This window comes from Papio anubis, chromosome 1 (genome assembly GCF_008728515.1).
Source record: "Papio anubis isolate 15944 chromosome 1, Panubis1.0, whole genome shotgun sequence".
NCBI lineage: Eukaryota > Metazoa > Chordata > Mammalia > Primates > Cercopithecidae > Papio > Papio anubis.
Window position 1 is genome coordinate 11,132,666 of NC_044976.1, and position 18,621 is coordinate 11,151,286.

Here is an 18,621-nt window from a genome sequence, read left to right on the forward strand (position 1 = left end):
ATCTCAAGTTTTCTATATATATATAATTTTCAAAATATACATTATTAACGATAAGATCTTTGATCTTAAGTTGGCAACAAACTGTCCACATGGTTGAATAGTTAACCCCTTATTCTGTCCATAGTTTTATTGTGGTTGGGGGAAGGTTGTGGAGAGGGTGGGAAGACAGACTTAAGGTTTGAAAAGTTAGACATGTTTAATTTTCATTTAGCAACTGTTCATTTAAATGTGCTGAGTGCCAAGTAGCATATTGTCAGTACAAAGGAAAAGATGTGGTCTCACTAGATTGGGAAAAGGGCAGAAAACGAAACAATTCTGCAAGTACTCAATCTGAGGTAAAGTGGGTTTTGATCTGATTGTGCTAAGGGAGGGTGTTGCTAAAGGGTAAGATGGTTTGTTTAGTGAATTTACTTTCCTCCCACCCTGACGTCTATGCATTTTTGTATGTTTGTTTAATAGCAAAAAGAAGTTGGCAGAGTCTCACAATCTTTTGGTATACAAACTACATCTGCAGACAGAAGTGATCATTACCCAGGTAATTTGTCCTACGTTTTTTTTTTTAATTTTTAAATTTTTAAAATTAATTTTTCTTTGAGACAGGGCCTCGCTCTCTCGCCCAGGCTGGAGTGCAGTAGCGTGATCTTGGCTCACTGCAACCTCTGCCTCCCGGGTTCGAGTAATTCTCATGCCCTAGCTGGGATTACAGGCATGTGGTACCATGTCCGGATAATTTTAGTATATTTAGTAGAGATGGGGATTTGCCATGTTGTCCAGGCTGGTCTTGAACTCCTTGGCCTCTCAAAGTGCTGGGATTACAAGTATGAGCCACCGTGCCTGACCTTTTTTTTTTTTTTTTTTTTTTAAATAATTTAAAAATTCTTTTTGGGGGGCTTTCCAGCAAAAACCAGATCAGTAGTCTTTGATCAGTAGTAAAAGAGGGAATGTTTTCTGTTTTGTGCACAGTGATTTGCTGTGTGCACCCGGGTTTGACTTGGAGACAGCCTGGTCCTCTCTCAGTGGAGATGCGAACCTGAGGCTAACTGGGCAACCTTGCAGGGCCTTCAGGTCCTTGGTTTCCATGATATATGGGAGCTAGTACAACAGGCCAGTCTATGTAATTCCTGTGGAAAATTAAACAGTCAATCCTGATTAGGCTTTCTGTTTTAAAGATAGGCATAAATGTGAACTAATTGGAAAATAATTTAGAAAATGTCTGTTTTTCCAGAATTTCTCACAGGTCTATTAAGAATAAAGTTATCGTTTTTGCTTTCTTCCATGTTCTTATTCCTATTCTTTCCTTTAGCTGCAGACCCAGATGACCCAGTTTTTGAGATGCTGTATGAGAGAAATCCGGCACACAGCCACTTTGAGAGGCGACTCAATGTCAGCACAAGGCCCTTGAACATCATATACAATCCGCAGGCCATTAAAAAAGTAGCAGACTTTTTCTACAAGGGAAAGGTTCATACCTCAGGTTAACTTTTTTGTTTGATCTTCCTTTTTAAAAACATCTTTATTGCTATTTCTGGTGTTCTGGACAAGGGTTATTCAGATGCTCTGATAGCAACAAAAAAGGTCTGTAGAGTAAGTCAGTCGGGTTGCCCTGTCCTGTTACCAAATCAGGGTAGAAGTTTGTGGACAGTCTTTTCCAAGATAAATCTATATCCTTAAATATTTTCTCTTTGTTTGCCTCCACTTAGCATGCGTTTAGTCATACTTTTCATTTCTCTCTTTTTTTTCCATTTTTATGTCATACTGTCATTCTGAATAATGACACCAAAGAATAGCAGCTGTACTTTTTGAAAGCCACTACCTTTGAATCAGTACCTATCTTAAAATATTAGAGTGATTGAAGGCAATAAAATAGTATGGGGTGAGGGAGTGCATCATCTCTTTTAGGTTTCTCAATTACAAAACATTCTTACAAAAATAGATGAAAGTACTACAGGCATAAAATAGTTTCATGATATTGATTTCACACGGCTGTATTTTCAGCCAGCATTGTAACTGGAAATCTGCATCTTGGAACTGAAAAGCAACGATCTCCATACTTTTCATTTCACTAGGACAGTGGTTTCCTTGGCTACCCGGGATATTTTAGACCAGTGAACTGAGCAGGAGTGTTCAAGAATTTCCTTCTAGATGACAGGATCAGTGGTCTCTTTGACCTCCTTTGTGCGACATTAAATACTGCAAAGTTCTAAATGTCATCATTGATTTATTTATGCCTCCCTTTGTTCCCCAAAAAGATTTGAAACAGTAGGTGCAGAAAAAGTACTTTTATGGACAGGGAGATTTATAAAACAATAGTATTTTCTTAAATGTCCCTTCCCTCTTTATTACAATGAAGCTGTTTTAGTTTTTGGACTAGTTTTTTAGTCTTTTCATATAAACAGTAGCCATAAATGCTGTGACTTCATTGCTCTGTCACTGATAGAATATAGAAGGTGGCCAGGCACAATGACTCATACCTATAATCCTAGAACTTTGAGAGGTCGAGGCTGGGGGATTGCTTGAGCCCAGGAGTTTGAGACTAGCCTGGGCAACATAGGGAGACCTCATCTCTACTAAAAATAATTAAAAAAAATTAATCAGGCATAGTGGTGTGTGCCTGTAGCCCCAGCTACTCGGGAGGCTGAGGCAGAAGGATTGCTTGAGACTGGGAGTTCAAGGCTACAGTGAGCTATGATTACACCACTGCACTCCAGCCTGGGCAACACAGCAAGACCCTGTCTTAAAAACAAAGAATATAGAAAGGCAGGGTGTGGTGATTCACGCCTGTAATCTCAGCACTTTGGGAGGCTGAGGCAGGCGGATCACTAGAGGTCAGGAGTTCAAGACGAGCCTGGCCAACATGGTGAAACCCTGTCTCTACTAAAAATACAAAAATTAGTTGGGTGTGGTGGCATGCGCCTGTAATCCCAGCTACTTGGGAGTCTGAGGCAGGAGAATCGCTTGAACCTGGGAGGCGGAGGTTGCAGTGAAGCAAGATCATGCCACTGCACTCCAGCCTAGGAGACAGAGCGGGACTTTGTCTTAGAGGAAGAAGAAGAAAAAACAAAGAACATAGAAGGCACTTCCTTTGAAATGCCATTTTCTCTTTCAGTGCTTTTTAGCAATTTGGAAATATAGTAGTTTGGAATATTTCAGAAAATGGCTTAAGAAATTCTAGTAGTTTAGGTATACTTCTCTCGCTTGCCTCCTCTCCCCCATGGCTGTCTACTACCTATTTTTGTCTCATTCCTGTTACCCTGTATTATGCCAGGTCATACTGGAGCAAGAAACTATTGTTACTGACTTTTTTTTTTTTTTTCTTGAGACAGGGTCTTGCTCTGTCACGCCAGGCTGGATTGCAATGGTGTGATCATGGCTCACTGCAGCCTCAGTCTCCTGGGCTCAGGTGATTCTCCCGCCTTGGCCTCCCACAGTGCTGGGATTACGAGTGTGAGCCACCATGCCCAGCCTGATTTTTTTTTTTTTAAGCTTTAATGGAAATTCTTGGTGAGAATTGATGTAGGACTTTTGTTCACCCAGCCGTGTGAAAATTCTGACTCTCCTGTGTATTTCCAATCTTGCAGGTTTTGGTTATCAGTCTGAACTTGAGCTGAGAGTGGCTGAAGCTGCCCGAAGACAATATAACAAGCTGAAGATGCAGACCAAGGCAGAAATCCGGCAAACTCTTGATCGTTTGCTAGTGGGTGATTTCATTGTAAGTGGGCATCCATAAACACTCTTTGGGGATTGTGGAAGGGGCAGGAATTCTTTCCATCAAGTCACTACCTACTGTAGATAGGCTTATATCAGTTATGCTAACTGAATAAACAAAATATTAAATCCTTATCAGCTAGCATAGAATAAAATCTTGTGTGTTTTATAGTCAGGGTTTAGCTAATACAATGAGTGACTGTGACTAGATTCTGTGTCTCCTTAGACCAGGATGAGGTTACTTTCAAGACTCATCTCTGTGCCGGGTGCTATGGCTCACACCTGTAATTCCAGCAATTTGGGAGGCCGAGGTGGGCAGATCACTTGAGGTCAGGTGTTCGAGACCAGCCTGGCCAACATGGTGAAACCCTGTCTCTGCTAAAAGTACAAGAATTAGCTGGGCATGGTGGTGGGTCCCTGTAATCCCAGCTACTCGGGAGGTGGAGGCAGGAGAATCACTTGAACCTGGGAGGCGGAGGTTGCAGTGAATCGAGATTGCACCACTGCACTCCAGCCCAGGCAACAGAGTGAGACACCATCTCAAAAAGAAAAAAAAAAAAGACTTGTGTTTCTTCCATTTTCCAGACCTGATACTTTGTGCATGTTTCACATGAGAGTTTCTCTTTTTTACTTACTGTTACCAGAAGAGACAACTGGAATGATGCCCCAGCTTCTATTCTAGGGTGTGATGATAGGCACTTTGTGATGCCAAATGACCAGCTGTCATGAGGATGCCATAGATAGGGAGGGCCAAGAGACATCTTCACAGTCCAGTAGGAAGGCTGGGCAAGGTGGCCCGTGTCTGTAATCCCGGCATTTTGGGAGGCTGAGGTGGGAGGATCATTTGAGCTCAGGAGTTTGAGACCAGCCTGGGCAACATAGTGAGACCTTGTCTCTACAAAAAATAAAAAAAAATTAGCTGGGCCTGGTAGCACATACCTATAGTTCCAGCTGTTCAGGAAGCTGAGGCGGGAGGATTGCTTGAGCCCAGGAACTGGAGGGTGCAGTGAGCTATGATGTGCATTCTAGCCTGAGCGACAGAGTGAGACCTTGTCTCAAGAAATCAAAATAGTCCAGTAAAACACAGTTTCTAAGGTGACATGGAGGTGCACTGCTACAATACAGCAGCAGGTGGCACATTGAGAAAAAGTGTGGCATCTTTTGGACAGTGCAGAGTAAGTTATAGGTGTCAGAGAGGCAGAAATGATCCAAGTAAAATGGGGTGTGTAGTATGGGATGGAGAATTAGCCCTGTTTTTTGTTTTTGGGGGTGTGTATGTATATGCGTGTGTATGTATGTTTCTACATAAAGTATGACAATTAGTATTCTCGTAAACAAAAGAGGTTTCTTTTTGGTAATGTAAATTAGCTTTTGCCACATACATACAGTTGAGGCTGATTTTGGTTGAAGGGAAGAACAATGAACAAATCATGAATTGGTGTGTTATTTTTATTTCAAATGTGAAAGCTTGTTTCTCACTAAGATGTTTTGGTATGGAAGTTCGTGGTTACCAATGCCCCTGAATAAGTAAAAATGTTTAGAGTTCTGTGTTTATTTGAATTCTATAATTTCTGTAATCCTTTAAAGTATTAAACTCTTAAATTAGAAACAAAATCTTTCTTAAGTATAGACTATCCCCCTATTTAGTTATTTGCTGTTTTTTTCTCCCCCGTTCAGATATTTGCCTGTGGTAATTTCTCAGATTCTCAAACATTTACATCTACTTTTGTGTTAGACTTTTGGCTGTAATACAGTAGACCACTAAGTCACTCCATAATCCCAGCTGCAGCTTCCAGAAATGCTTGAGCACCATGGATAAAGCTGTTGGGTTTTGGCAGTGATGGTTAATGACTGTTTTATTCGTACAGGAGGAGAGTAAACGATGGACCGTGCGACTGGATATTTCTGCCCCTCAGGTGATATTTCCTGATGATTTCAAATTCAAGAATCCCGTGTTAGTTGTTGTGGATCTAGGAAGAATGCTTTTGACGAATACCCAAGGTATAGTGTGAGTGGGAAATATTGAAAGCCTGTCTTGGTAGATCAATCTGTCTATGATTATCTAAGTAAAGCTTAATAGAACATTTATATAACATTTGTAAACTTCCAGGTTCACGTGTAACTTTTAAAACAATGAAATAATGAAAACATATCTTGGTAGATGGACCTATCTATGATAATATAAGTAAAGCTTAATAAAACGTTTACATAAAATTTTAAGACCCGAGGGTTCACTTGTTACTTTTAAAATAATAGCTTTATTGAGGTATAATTCTAAGTTTTAAATGTATAGTTAGTTGTTTTTAGTATGTTGATAGAATTGTGCAATTCTCACTGCTATTTAATATTGGGAGGACTTTTGCATCTTTCCTGACTGAAACTCTTGTGTGTACCCATTAAACACCAATTCCCCTTCCCACTCCCTGTCCCCTGGCAACCACGAATCTTTCTGTCTCTGGATTTGTTCTGAACATTTCATATGATGGAATAATGCCATGTGTGGCCTTTATGTCTGGCTTTTTCATTTAGCATGATGTTTTCAAGGTTCTTCTGTGTTGTAATATATACCAATACTTCCTTCCTTCGTATGGCTGAATAATAGTCCATTGTGTGGCTGTTCCGCATTTTGTTTATCCTTCCATTTGTTCATGGCCATTTGAGTTGCTTCCACTCTTTTGCTATTATGCATAGGGCTGCTGTGAGCATTCATGTATAAGTTTTTGTGTAAATGTGTATTTTCTTTAAATTTTTTTTCTTTTTTAAACACCCCCATTTCTGCAATGTAGACATATATTTTTAATTCTCTATATACCTAGCAGTGGAGTTGCTGAGCCATGTGGTGACTCCATGTTTTAATATTTTGAGGAAGTACCAAATTGTTTTGGTTTGTTTGTTTTTTTGAGATGGAGTCTCACTCTGTCGCCCAGGCTGGAGCGCAGTGGTGCCATCTCAGCTCACTGCAACCTCTGCCTCCCAGGTTCAAGCAATTCTCCTGTTTCAGCCTCCTGAGTAGCTGGAATTGCAGGTGCCCACCACTATGCCCTGCTAATTTTTGTATCTTTAGTAGGCATGGGGTTTCTCCATGTTGGCCAGTCTGGTCTTAACTCCTGACCTCAGGTGATCTGCCCACCTTGGCCTCCCAAACTGCTGAGATTGTAGGCGTGAGCCACTGCGCTCAGCCCAGATTGTTTTTCCAAAATGGCTGCACCAGCAGTGTCCAAGGGTTCCGTTTTTCTCCACATCCTTGTCATCACTTGTTGTTGTCTGCCTTTTTGATTATAGCCATGTTTGTGGGTGTGAGGTGGTATCTCATTGTAGTTTTTATTTGTATTTCTTCTGTAACACTGGGTATATTTATTTATTTATTTATTTGTTTTTTGAGACAGAGTCTTGGCTCTGTTGCCCAGGCTGGAGTGCAGTGGCACAATCTCAGCTCACTGCAACCTCTGTCTTCCGAGTTCAAACGATTCTCCCATGTCAGCTTCCCTAGTAGCTGGAATTACAGGCACACACCACCACGCCCAGCTAATTTTTGTATTTTTAGTAGAGATGGGGTTTCACCGTGTTGGCTAGGCTGGTCTTGAACTCCTGACCTCAAGTGATCTACCCACCTTGGCGACCCAAAGTCCTGGGATTACAGGCGTGAGCCACCGCACCCAACCAATTTTTGTATTTTTAGTAGAGATGGGGTTTTGCCATGTTGGCCAGGCAGGTCTCGAACTCCTGACCTCAAGCAATCTGCCTGTCTTGATCTCCCAAAGTGCTGGGATTGCAGGTGTGAGCCACCATGCCCAGCCCCAGTGGTGTATTTTTATAGTTGTCTTGGCACTGCTTAGCTGGAGACGGGCTGAGTGTGGTCTCTGGGGCTACACAATTGCATATTGAGCAGTTACTGCTCATCAAGCACTACCTTGGCACTAGGAAGACTGTGTTGACCAAGAAAGATGAGACCTCTCTTCTCTTAGAACATTCCAGTGGATGCTGGGCGCAGTGGCTCACTCCTGTAATTCCAGCACTTTGGGAGGCTGAGGCGGGTGGATTACACGAACTCAGGAGTTCGAGAGCAGCCTGGCCAACATGGTGAAACCCTGTCTCTACTAAAAATACAAAAAATTGGCCAGATGTGGTGACTCACGCCTGTAATCCCAGTACTTAGGGAAGATGAGGTGGGTGGATCACCTGAGGTCAGGAGTTCGAGACCAGTCTGGCCAACATGGTGAAACCCTGTGTCTACTAAAAGTACAAAAATTAGCCGGGCATGGCGGCGGGCACATGTAATCCCAGCTACTCGGGAGGCTGAGACAGGAGAATCCCTTGAACCTGGGAGGCGGAGGTTGCAGTGAGCCAAGATCTTGCCACTGCACTCCAGCCTGGGTAACAGAGTGAGACTCTATCTCAAAAATAAATAAATACATAAATAAAAATTAAAAAAATAAAAAAAAATAGCCGGGCATGGCGGCGGGCACATGTAATCCCAGCTACTCGGAAGGCTGAGACAGTAGAATCGCTTAAACCTGGGAGGCAGAGGTTGCAGTGAGCCGAGATGGTGCCATTGCTCTCCAGCCTGGGCGACGGAGTGAGACTTCACCTGAAAAAAAAAAGAACATTCCAGTGGGGGAAACAAGTGACCACACAGAAAAAGGAAAAGAAAGAAAAGACTCTGGAGAGTGACATAAGAAAGGGTTAGTGAAAGCAGCCCATGCCCATGGCAAGTAAGGTGAGAAGTGAGGAGGAAGCATTGGGCCAGCAGGTGGCGCTCATGTCAGGGGGCCTCCAGCTTTTCTAATGTCCATACTTTTTTATATTTGTGTTCTGATTTCCAAATTAATAGGTAAGTTCACACTTAGAAAATGGTAAACACAGATATTATGCTTAGAGTTGTCCTCAGTTTTCTTAAACGGGTTGGTTGATTCTCTACCTTTCATAATTATTACATTAAGGGAAAGAGGAGGGAAATAGCAGACATATATTTGAATCTTCTCTTTTTTATCTGCAGATAACTCCAGGAGGAAAAGTAGGGATGGGTCCGCATCTGAAGAGACCCAGTTTAGTGATGATGAATATAAGACCCCCCTGGCCACACCTCCTAACACCCCACCTCCCGAGTCAAACAGCAGCAATGGAGAGAAAACGCCTCCCTTTTCTGGAGTTGAATTCAGTGAAGAACAGCTTCAAGCACATTTAATGAGCACAAAGATGTATGAGAGGTACTCGCTGTCATTTATGGACCTCCAGATCATGGTTGGACGAGTGAAAGACAATTGGAAGCATGTCCAGGATATTGATGTGGGACCAACCCATGTGGTAGAGAAGTTCGACGTCCACCTACAGTTAGAGCGTCGATTGATTTATACTTCAGATCCCAAATATCCAGGAGCCGTGCTGTCAGGCAACTTACCAGACTTAAAAATCCACATTAATGAAGATAAAATATCTGCACTAAAGAATTGCTTTGCTCTCCTCACCACCCCAGAAATGAAAACTTCTGACACTCAGATTAAAGAGAAGATTTTTCCCCAGGAGGAGCAGCGGGGAAGTTTGCAAGACTCCGTAATGAATTTAACCCAGAGCATTGTGATGTTGGAGCAGCATACCCGCGAGGTTCTGGTGGAGTCGCAGCTCCTCCTGGCAGAATTTAAAGTGAACTGTATGCAGCTTGGTGTTGAGAGCAGTGGCCGGTACATTTCTGTGCTCAAGGTGTTTGGTACCAATGCTCACTTTGTGAAGAGGCCTTATGATGCTGAAGTCTCCCTAACTGTTCATGGTTTGCTCCTGGTGGATACCATGCAGACATATGGTGCTGATTTTGACCTTTTGATGGCTTCCCATAAGAACTTGAGCTTTGATATTCCAACAGGAAGCCTTCGGGATAGCAGGGCCCAGTCTCCTGTCTCTGGACCGAATGCGGCCCACTTAACTGATGGAGCTACGCTGAACAACCGATCAGCTACTAGTGTTTCACTTGACAAAATTCTCACCAAAGAGCAAGAGTCCCTTATTAAGTTGGAATATCAGTTTGTGAGTTCAGAGTGCCCATCAATGAATTTAGACAGTACTCTTCAGGTGATTTCCCTACAGGTGAATAATTTAGATATTATCCTCAATCCAGAGACGATCGTGGAGCTAATCGGTTTTCTTCAAAAATCCTTTCCCAAGGAAAAAGATGATTTAAGTCCTCAACCTTTAATGACTGATTTTGAAAGAAGCTTCAGAGAACAAGGAACTTACCAGTCTACATATGAACAAAACACGGAGGTTGCAGTGGAAATCCATAGGCTTAACTTACTGCTTCTTCGGACAGTGGGCATGGCAAATGGAGAGAAATATGGCAGAAAAATTGCAACTGCAAGTATAGGTGGCACCAAAGTTAATGTCTCAATGGGTAGCACGTTTGACATGAATGGTTCTCTCGGTTGTTTACAGCTTATGGATTTGACACAAGATAATGTTAAAAACCAGTATGTTGTCAGCATTGGGAATTCTGTAGGCTATGAAAACATCATCAGTGATATTGGCTACTTTGAATCTGTGTTTGTCAGAATGGAAGATGCAGCCCTCACTGAAGCTTTGAGTTTCACGTTTGTTGAGAAGTCTAAACAGGAGTGTTTTCTCAACCTGAAGATGGCGTCTTTACATTATAACCACTCTGCTAAGTTTTTGAAGGAGTTGACGTTATCCATGGATGAACTGGAAGAAAATTTTCGAAGTATGCTGAAAAGTGCAGCCAGCAAAGTCACCACAGTACTAGCTACCAAGACTGCTGAGTATAGCGAGATGGTATCGCTCTTTGAAACTCCAAGGAAGACTCGGGAACCCTTTATCTTAGAGGAAAATGAAATATATGGGTTTGACCTAGCTTCGTCTCCTTCGGACACTGTAAAGCTAATCTTGAACATAAACATTGAATCACCAGTTGTTTCTATCCCTCGGAAGCCAGGGAGTCCTGAGTTGTTGGTGGGACACTTGGGACAGATATTCATCCAGAATTTTGTGGCGGGAGATGATGAATCCAGAAGTGACCGTCTGCAGGTGGAAATCAAGGACATTAAACTGTATTCTTTGAATTGCACTCAGTTGGCAGGTAGAGAAGCTGTTGGGTCTGAAGGAAGCCGGACGTTTTGCCCACCTTCTGGGTCTGGCAGTGCCAACAGTCAGGAGGAAGCTCATTTCACACGACATGATTTCTTTGAATCTTTGCATAGAGGTCAAGGTGAGGAGCATGTCTTTTGTTCCATTTTGTTTGATGATTGAACAAATCATCAAACTCTTCACGGAGTCCTTTGTTTAAAACAGCAACAACAAAATCCTTTTCTTTTAGAATAATCCTCAGTTAATGTTTAAGAAATCAAAAAGAGTTTTAATAGAATGCCTTGTAGTAAGTTGGCATGTTTTCACCCTTTTCCATTTAATATCATATTTGGCAAAACAGAAATTTACTTACTTTTATTTTTATTTTTTTGGTTTTTTGAGACAGAGTTTTGCTCTCGTTGCCCAGGCTGGAGTGCAGTGGTGCAGTCTCAGCTCACTGCAACCTCTATCTCCCAGGTTCAAGTGATTCTCTTGGCTCAGCCTCCCAAGTAGCTGGGATTACGCGTCCGCCGCCACACCCTTGGCCAGGCTGGTCTCGAACTTGTGACCTCAGGTGATCTGCCTGCCTTGGCCTCCCAAAGTGTTGGGATTACAGGTGTGAGCCACCGTGCCTAGGGAGGAATTTATTTTTTTAAAGTGTTCCAGTTTGAAATTGGATGAGTACTCATTTACAGAGACACTTCAGTGGATGGATGTTTTTAAAGTATTGTTTAATTTGGTCAGATATATCTGATATTCTGTTCCCAAGCCGTAGGTCCTTCCTAGTTAAATATTTTGGCCCAAGATACCTCAAGGGGTTGATGTAAATAGTTTGTGGATATTATCTTCTTTAATATTCTGTCATCTTGTTCTATAATGGGTTGGTCCAGGGTTCTAAGAACAAAAGCTTATGTTTGTATTCTGGGTCTGATCAGATAAAACCAAACGGTCCAATCTGTTGGTTTTGGCACACAGAGATCAGGTAAGCCCTAGAGCATGGCTTTATTGTGACACAATTAATGCCTTTGAGAACTTAGCCTTCTGTGGTCATCACATGTTAATTCACTGATATGTTTTTATACTTGTCGAAAGATTGCTTTCTCTGCTTGGATAGAAGTTGTTTACTTAGAACTTTGTGTTGTCCTAGATTCTGATTTAGGCCTAATAAGAGGGATACATCTGTGTCTGAAAGGTAGGGAAGGATGAATAATTTGGTTTGGAAAATGCCAGCTTGGGTGACTCAAAGAAGCATAATGTAGACTCTGGACTGGATTAATGTTCACCATGTCGTGTTTTGAAGCTACCAAATGGAGCATATGATAAAAATATTGTTTCTTTTTTTGTGTAAATATATCTCGTACCTCGTCTTGCTATGAATTTTGGCCTCGGGATAGCTGTTAAGGTTTGCTCTCAATCATAGACGCCAGGTGCCAGGCTAACCTGCCCTCCTGGTCTAAGAGTAACTCATGGGCTGTATTTTGTATACTCTATGTTTAATCAGCAGTAATGAAGTAAATGTTAAGGTTTACGGTCTATCATTTCGTCTCTTTTATGCCAGCTTTTCACATCCTGAACAACACCACCATTCAGTTTAAACTGGAGAAGATCCCTATAGAGAGAGAATCTGAATTGACTTTTTCTCTTAGCCCAGATGACCTGGGAACTTCTAGCATCATGAAGATTGAAGGAAAATTTGTCAATCCGGTTCAGGTAAATTCATGTCAGGGCAGTTGAAGTCATATGTTTATATTAACACTCTATAAATATGATATATATTTATGTACGTTACATGTTGGAAGGAAAATATATTTTCAGATATATCACCCATGCACAATACCATTGTTGAAACCTTGTTCCAATAATCATGGAATCCTTTTGTTGTGGGGAATCCATCTTGTCAGCCTTTTTCATATGGAGGAAGGGTGGGTTATCTGGAGAAAGATGGCAGATTCTTAATTCCGTTGACATTCAGAAATGGGGAGATGATTGCTTACGCAGTCAGAGTCTCCTTTCCCAGGAGGATATCATTCTTGTCACACTTAAGACATACTTAACCCAGCCTATGAAACATTGTGATCATCTGAGCTGTGGACAGATCCTTTCAACAAAGAATTAGTCCTGCCCTCTCTGAAATGAAATGGGCCAGGATAGGGATTTCTTTTTTATGGGCATGCGTGTATGTATACACCTTTTCGTTTTTTTCCTTCAAAAGTGTTATTTTCGACCGGGCGCGGTGGCTCAAGCCTGTAATCCCAGCACTTTGGGAGGCCGAGACCATCCTGGCTAACACAGTGAAACCCCGTCTCTACTAAAAAATACAAAAAATTAGCCGGGCGAGGTGGCGGGCGCCTGTAGTCCCAGCTACTCGGGAGGCCGAGGCAGGAGAATGGCGTGAACCCAGGAGGCGGAGCTTGCAGTGAGCTGAGATCCGGCCACTGCACTCCAGCCTGGGCGACAGAGCGAGACTCCGCCTCAAAAAACAAACAAAACAAACAAAAAACAAAAGTGTCATTTTCCCTGATTTCACAGGGACTAGAGCAAAGAGGAGTACGTTATAAAACAGCAGTGACAGGCAGGCTCTTAGGACGGTCTGTGGTCTGTGTCTGGCAGCTGCTCTGGAGTAACCCGGGCATGCTGTTTATGGAGTGGGCCTGCCTTTTGACATTAGTGGTTCCTCTCAGGGGTCTCTGGGACCCCTGAGAGAACTACCCCAGAGCTTTCCCTTCTCAGACTAAGCTTTTGCCCCATCAGTGGTAGCTATCAGGACAAAGTTTTCACCTTAAATCTAGCATGTGATGTAAATTCTATTGGATTATGTTGACTTACTCTTTTTTCTTTTTTGAGATGGAGTCTCGCTGTCACTCAGGCTGGAGTGCAGTGGCGTGATCTTGGCTCACTGCAACCTCTCTGCCTCTCACATTCAAGCAATTCTCCTGCTTCAGCCTCCCGGATAGCTGTGATTACAGGCATTCGCCACCACACTGGCTAATTTTTGTATTTTTAGTAGAGACGGGGTTTCACCATGTCGGCCAGGCTGGTCTTGAACTCCTTGCCTCAAGTGATCCTCCTGCCTCGGCCCGGCAAAGTACTGGGATTACAGGTGTTAGCCACCATGCCTGGCCTATGTTGACTTATTCTTATGGTTACCATTGACTTAACTGTTGTTTTGATGAAAATCTTAAAAACATTATTTTAGATAATTCTTTCTTTAAAAATAATTGTTTAAGATAATTATTTGAATTATTTAATAATTGATTAGTATTAATTTAATAATTCAATTTTTTAAAAAGTTGGTTATGAAACAGTGTAAACCTATACAAAAATCTAATGAGCCTTATGTGCCCATCACTCTGATTCCACTTATGAAGATTTTGCCACATTTGTTTTATCTGTTTTTTTTTTTTTTTTGGTGAAATAGTTTAAGGTAAATCCCAGATGTCATGCCATTATCACCCCTATGCATTTAGAATGTGTTTCCGAAAACTATGTGCTTCTTCTTACATAACCACAGTGGTATTTCATGCCTTACAAAATTAATGAGCATTTTTTGATATTATCTAAATTTTAACCGATTTTTAGAATTCGGAAATATTTTGGATCATCTCAAAAATGTCTTTGTTTTGGATTTGTTGGAATCAGGATGCAGACAACTGGAAACGTTGCATTTGGGTGATACATCGTGTAGGTCTCTGTTCATCTAGTTTCCCTCTCTTTGTTGTCCCCCCATGTCATATTTTGTTGTGGAACTAAGTCAGTTGTCCTGTAGAATGTCCCCGCTTTCTAAATTTGGCTGTTCATGTGCCACTTAACTTGTCCTCCCCCATATTTCCTGTAAAATCTATAGAACAAGTTTAGTTCTATGTGTTTGACTGGATTCAGGTTTCTTTTTTGGCAGGGGGGTTAGGGGGTACACTTCACGTAGGTGGTGCCATATACTTCGTATTACTTTATATCAGGAGGTACATAATTATGTCTTTTTTCTTTCTTATTGATATTAAAGTGGATAATTGTATTTAAGTGGCAAGAGCTTTGATTTTACCATTGCAAAATTCCCTGTCAGTCATTCACATAATATTTTATTCCACTAATGAACTTTGATGGCACACATTATTTAATTGGGGGTTACAAAATGGTCACTTTTTCTAATTCCGTCATTAGTTCTGTATCTATTGGTTGGAATTCCTCTGTTAAAAATTACCCTTCATTAAATAAAAATCTTGTCTGAAAAAAGTTTTTTTTTTTTTTTTTTTTTTTTTTGAGACAGGGTCTTGCTCTGTGGCCCAGGCTGGATTGCAGTGGCATGATCTCAGCTCACTGTGTCCTGCACCTCCTGGGCTCAAGTGATCCTCCCATCTCTGCCTCCCGAGTAGCTGGGACTACAGGCCTGTGCCACCACACCCTGCTAATTTTGTATTTTTTTGTAGAGACAGAGTTTCACCATGTAGCCCAAGCTAGTCTTGAACTCCTGGGCTCACACAGTCCGCCCGCCTTGGCCTCTCAAAGGCCTGGGATTACAGACGTGAGCCACTGTGTCTGGCTGAAAACATTTTTAATAAGAAATTGTAATTAAAAATGAAGCAAAAGAGAAAGGAAAGATAACTAATCATGGATCATCATGATTTTTTTCTAAAAAGTACTACCAGTCCTAAACATTGACTGTTAACTAACTAGAGATGATCAGCCAGTTTTAGAACCATGAACCTTGTTTCTCAATTCTGTAGTGTCTCCACACCAGACTTTTGTCAATGCTCTTCAGTTTCTGCATTCATTTTTGTGGGGTCAGAAAAAGTGACTTCGTTGATTCAGGCATAATCCACAGTACTTACTGAACTCTTATTATATGTAGATTATTGTGTAGGGTACTGAGGGAGGGTCTCGTGAATAGAAGTGGGGCAAAAAGAGCTGAGGACAGAAAAGAGAGATAGTCTTTGCTATCAGCTAACTTACAGCCTCATGTAGGAATCATGTAGGAACCCATAAATAGCAACTGTAAACATTTATGGGCATTACATTTATGTGCATTTAATAATAGTAGTAGCGTAACTGAATTTTTCTCTTTTCAATACAGGTGGTGTTAGCCAAGCATGTATATGAGCAGGTTTTACAAACGCTGGACAATCTCGTGTACAGTGAAGATCTGAATAAGTATCCAGCCAGTGCTACCTCTTCCCCTTGCCCTGATTCTCCTCTGCCTCCACTCAGTACCTGTGGAGAATCTTCTGTTGAAAGGAAGGAGAATGGATTGTTCAGCCACTCCAGCCTTTCTAACACCTCTCAGAAGTCATTGTCAGTGAAGGAAGTCAAATCCTTTACTCAGATTCAAGCCACCTTTTGTATATCGGAGCTTCAGGTTCAGCTAAGTGGAGATCTGACTTTGGGGGCCCAAGGTCTTGTGAGCTTAAAGTTTCAGGACTTTGAGGTAGAATTCAGTAAAGACCATCCCCAGACTTTATCTATTCAGATTGCCCTGCATTCTTTGCTGATGGAGGACTTACTGGAGAAAAATCCAGATTCTAAATATAAGAACCTGATGGTGTCTCGAGGAGCTCCTAAGCCATCTACTTTAGCACAAAAAGAATACCTTTCTCAGTCTTGCCCCTCAGTGTCCAACGTGGAATATCCCGATATGCCTCGGTCTCTCCCTTCCCACATGGAAGAAGCTCCTAATGTCTTCCAATTGTATCAAAGACCCACCTCTGCATCCCGGAAAAAGCAAAAGGAAGTCCAAGACAAGGACTATCCCTTGACCCCACCTCCTTCTCCAACAGCGGATGAGCCCAAGATACTTGCTGGAAAGAGTAAATTTGATGATTCCTTAGTCCACATCAACATATTCTTGGTAGATAAGAAACATCCCGAATTCTCTTCCAGTTACAATCGAGTTAACCGGAGCATTGATGTTGATTTTAATTGCTTGGATGTGCTGATCACACTGCAAACCTGGGTGGTGATACTGGACTTTTTTGGAATCGGCTCCACTGCAGACAACCACGCCATGAGGCTGCCTCCTGAGGGCATTCTACACAACGTGAAGTCGGAGCCACACGCCTCCATGGATTCTGGACTTCAGGATCCAGTGAACACCAAGCTGGATCTCAAGGTATCCTCAGTTCCCTTTGGCTGCCTTAAGCTCTAAAAATGGATTTGCGCTTGTTGATTTAAATGCAAGTATTTTACATTTACTTTGGAAAATAGCTCTTGTTGGCAGGGGAGCTATCTAGTCTTCTAGGTGTTTGTTACAAAAGGTAGACGTTAATATTTTGGGAAAGGTTTTACTGTAAATCCATCTGGAGGAGGGAAAGTAAGTGATTTAAGAATCTTGCCTTTTCTTTGAGCTGTATAAATCAGAGGAGTTGCTTTGCTTCTCTGAACCGTAGTTTCCTCATCTTCCATCGTCTAAGATGACTAAATGAGGTGATGTGTGGAAGACACCTAGCAAAGTGTGTAGTCTGTAATAGCAACTTTAAAGCGTGGCTTTTGTTACTGTCCCCTTTCTCTCAGAACATTATTTGCTTTCATTGAGAGCAACAGCATAACTGTTAATAACGGTCTCGCCCGGGCACGGTGGCTCACGCCTGTAATCCCAGCACTTTGGGAGGCCGAGGCAGGCGGATCACAAGGTCTGGAGATCGAGACCATCCTGGCTAACACGGTGAAACCGCGTCTCTACTAAAAAATACAAAAAAATTAGCTGGGCGTGGTGCGGGCGCCTGTAGTCCCAGCTACTTGGGAGGCTGAGGCAGGAGAATGTCATGAACCCGGGCAGCGGAGCTTACAGTGAGCCGAGATCGCATCCCTGCACTCCAGCCTGGGTGACAGAGCGAGACTCCGTCTCAAAAAAAAAAAAAAGAATAGTCTCAAAAGTTGGACTGCCTGAGTTTGAGTCCTAGTACTTTCACTGTACCCATGTAGCGATGTGGTCTGGGGCCAACCGCTTAGCCTCTTTTGCCCTTAATTTTTTTATCAATAAACTGAGGATGTTCAGTGGCGCCCCCGTCATAGGGTTGTTGTAAGGCCCTCCACACAGTGTGTGGCACACAGTAAGGATTCAATGAGTGGTAGCCGTTATTATCTTTATATTACATGGATTATCAGACTTATAACTTGTCCTTGATACTCATGTTGTAACTATTAAGGAAAAAAAAAAACATGAAAAAGACAGCATTTGAGTTTAAGGCTGTTCTGCTCTGTGTGATGGAACAGCAGGATGTGAAAGCAGTTAACCTGAATAGCCCATTTGAGGGCACATAGGCCTGTTGTCACTAGCACCCGTCCAGAGCCCTGGAACCCTGGCCGTGGCTGGTAACATTTGTGTGCCTCAAGGATGTTCTTCATCCACATGTCTTAGCATGTGTGGACTTGCACTTACTGCTGGGGAGAAGTCAGGGAGGAGAATCACATTTTATCCAGATGCCGTTTTCTTATTTCCCTAGCTGATAGTAAGCCTCATTCCTCTCGAAATGGAAGACATCTCAGGGGAGAGATGGGAAAGGACCAGCTTACGTTTCTTGTTCAGTGTCTGGTAAATGAATGACTTTGCAGTACTTCGAGTCCTCTGGTACCCTGGGTTTAGCAAGGTGGATGGAACCTGGAGAGGTGTTAGCCATTCCTTTGGGCTTTATGTGTCTGTACCTGGAACTGTATTTTTGCAGTGCCTGTGATGATCTGTGTCAGGAACTCTTTGGTGTTGAATATGCAGTGCTCCCAGAGGGCTTTGCCTTGATTGATGTGGCTGGTTCTACAAGAGAACAGGACTGGATAAGTGTCCCTCAACAATGCATTTTTTAAAATAAGAATTTTTGAAAAACATTTTTATTGTGAAAAAATTCAGATATGTCACAGAGAAAC

The 18,621-nt window shown here is 42.1% G+C and overlaps 1 protein-coding gene across 7 annotated transcripts in view; it reads left to right on the forward strand.

Annotated features, from left to right (window-relative positions):
* The window catches only part of VPS13D (vacuolar protein sorting 13 homolog D), a 284,215-nt gene that overhangs the window by 37,807 nt on the left and 227,787 nt on the right, over positions 1-18,621 (forward strand). For 6 of the 7 annotated variants that reach the window (XM_031664499.1, XM_031664502.1, XM_031664496.1 and 3 more), the window contains 7 exons: positions 460-535; positions 1,304-1,474; positions 3,579-3,709; positions 5,574-5,706; positions 8,702-10,915; positions 12,332-12,483; positions 15,842-16,873. In XM_031664499.1, the coding sequence (XP_031520359.1) occupies positions 460-535; positions 1,304-1,474; positions 3,579-3,709; positions 5,574-5,706; positions 8,702-10,915; positions 12,332-12,483; positions 15,842-16,873 (3,909 nt within the window). Of the gene's footprint in view, positions 1-459; positions 536-1,303; positions 1,475-3,578; positions 3,710-5,573; positions 5,707-8,701; positions 10,916-12,331; positions 12,484-15,841; positions 16,874-18,621 lie in introns of those variants that run through there. The other variant, XM_031664506.1, reaches the window with a different exon arrangement.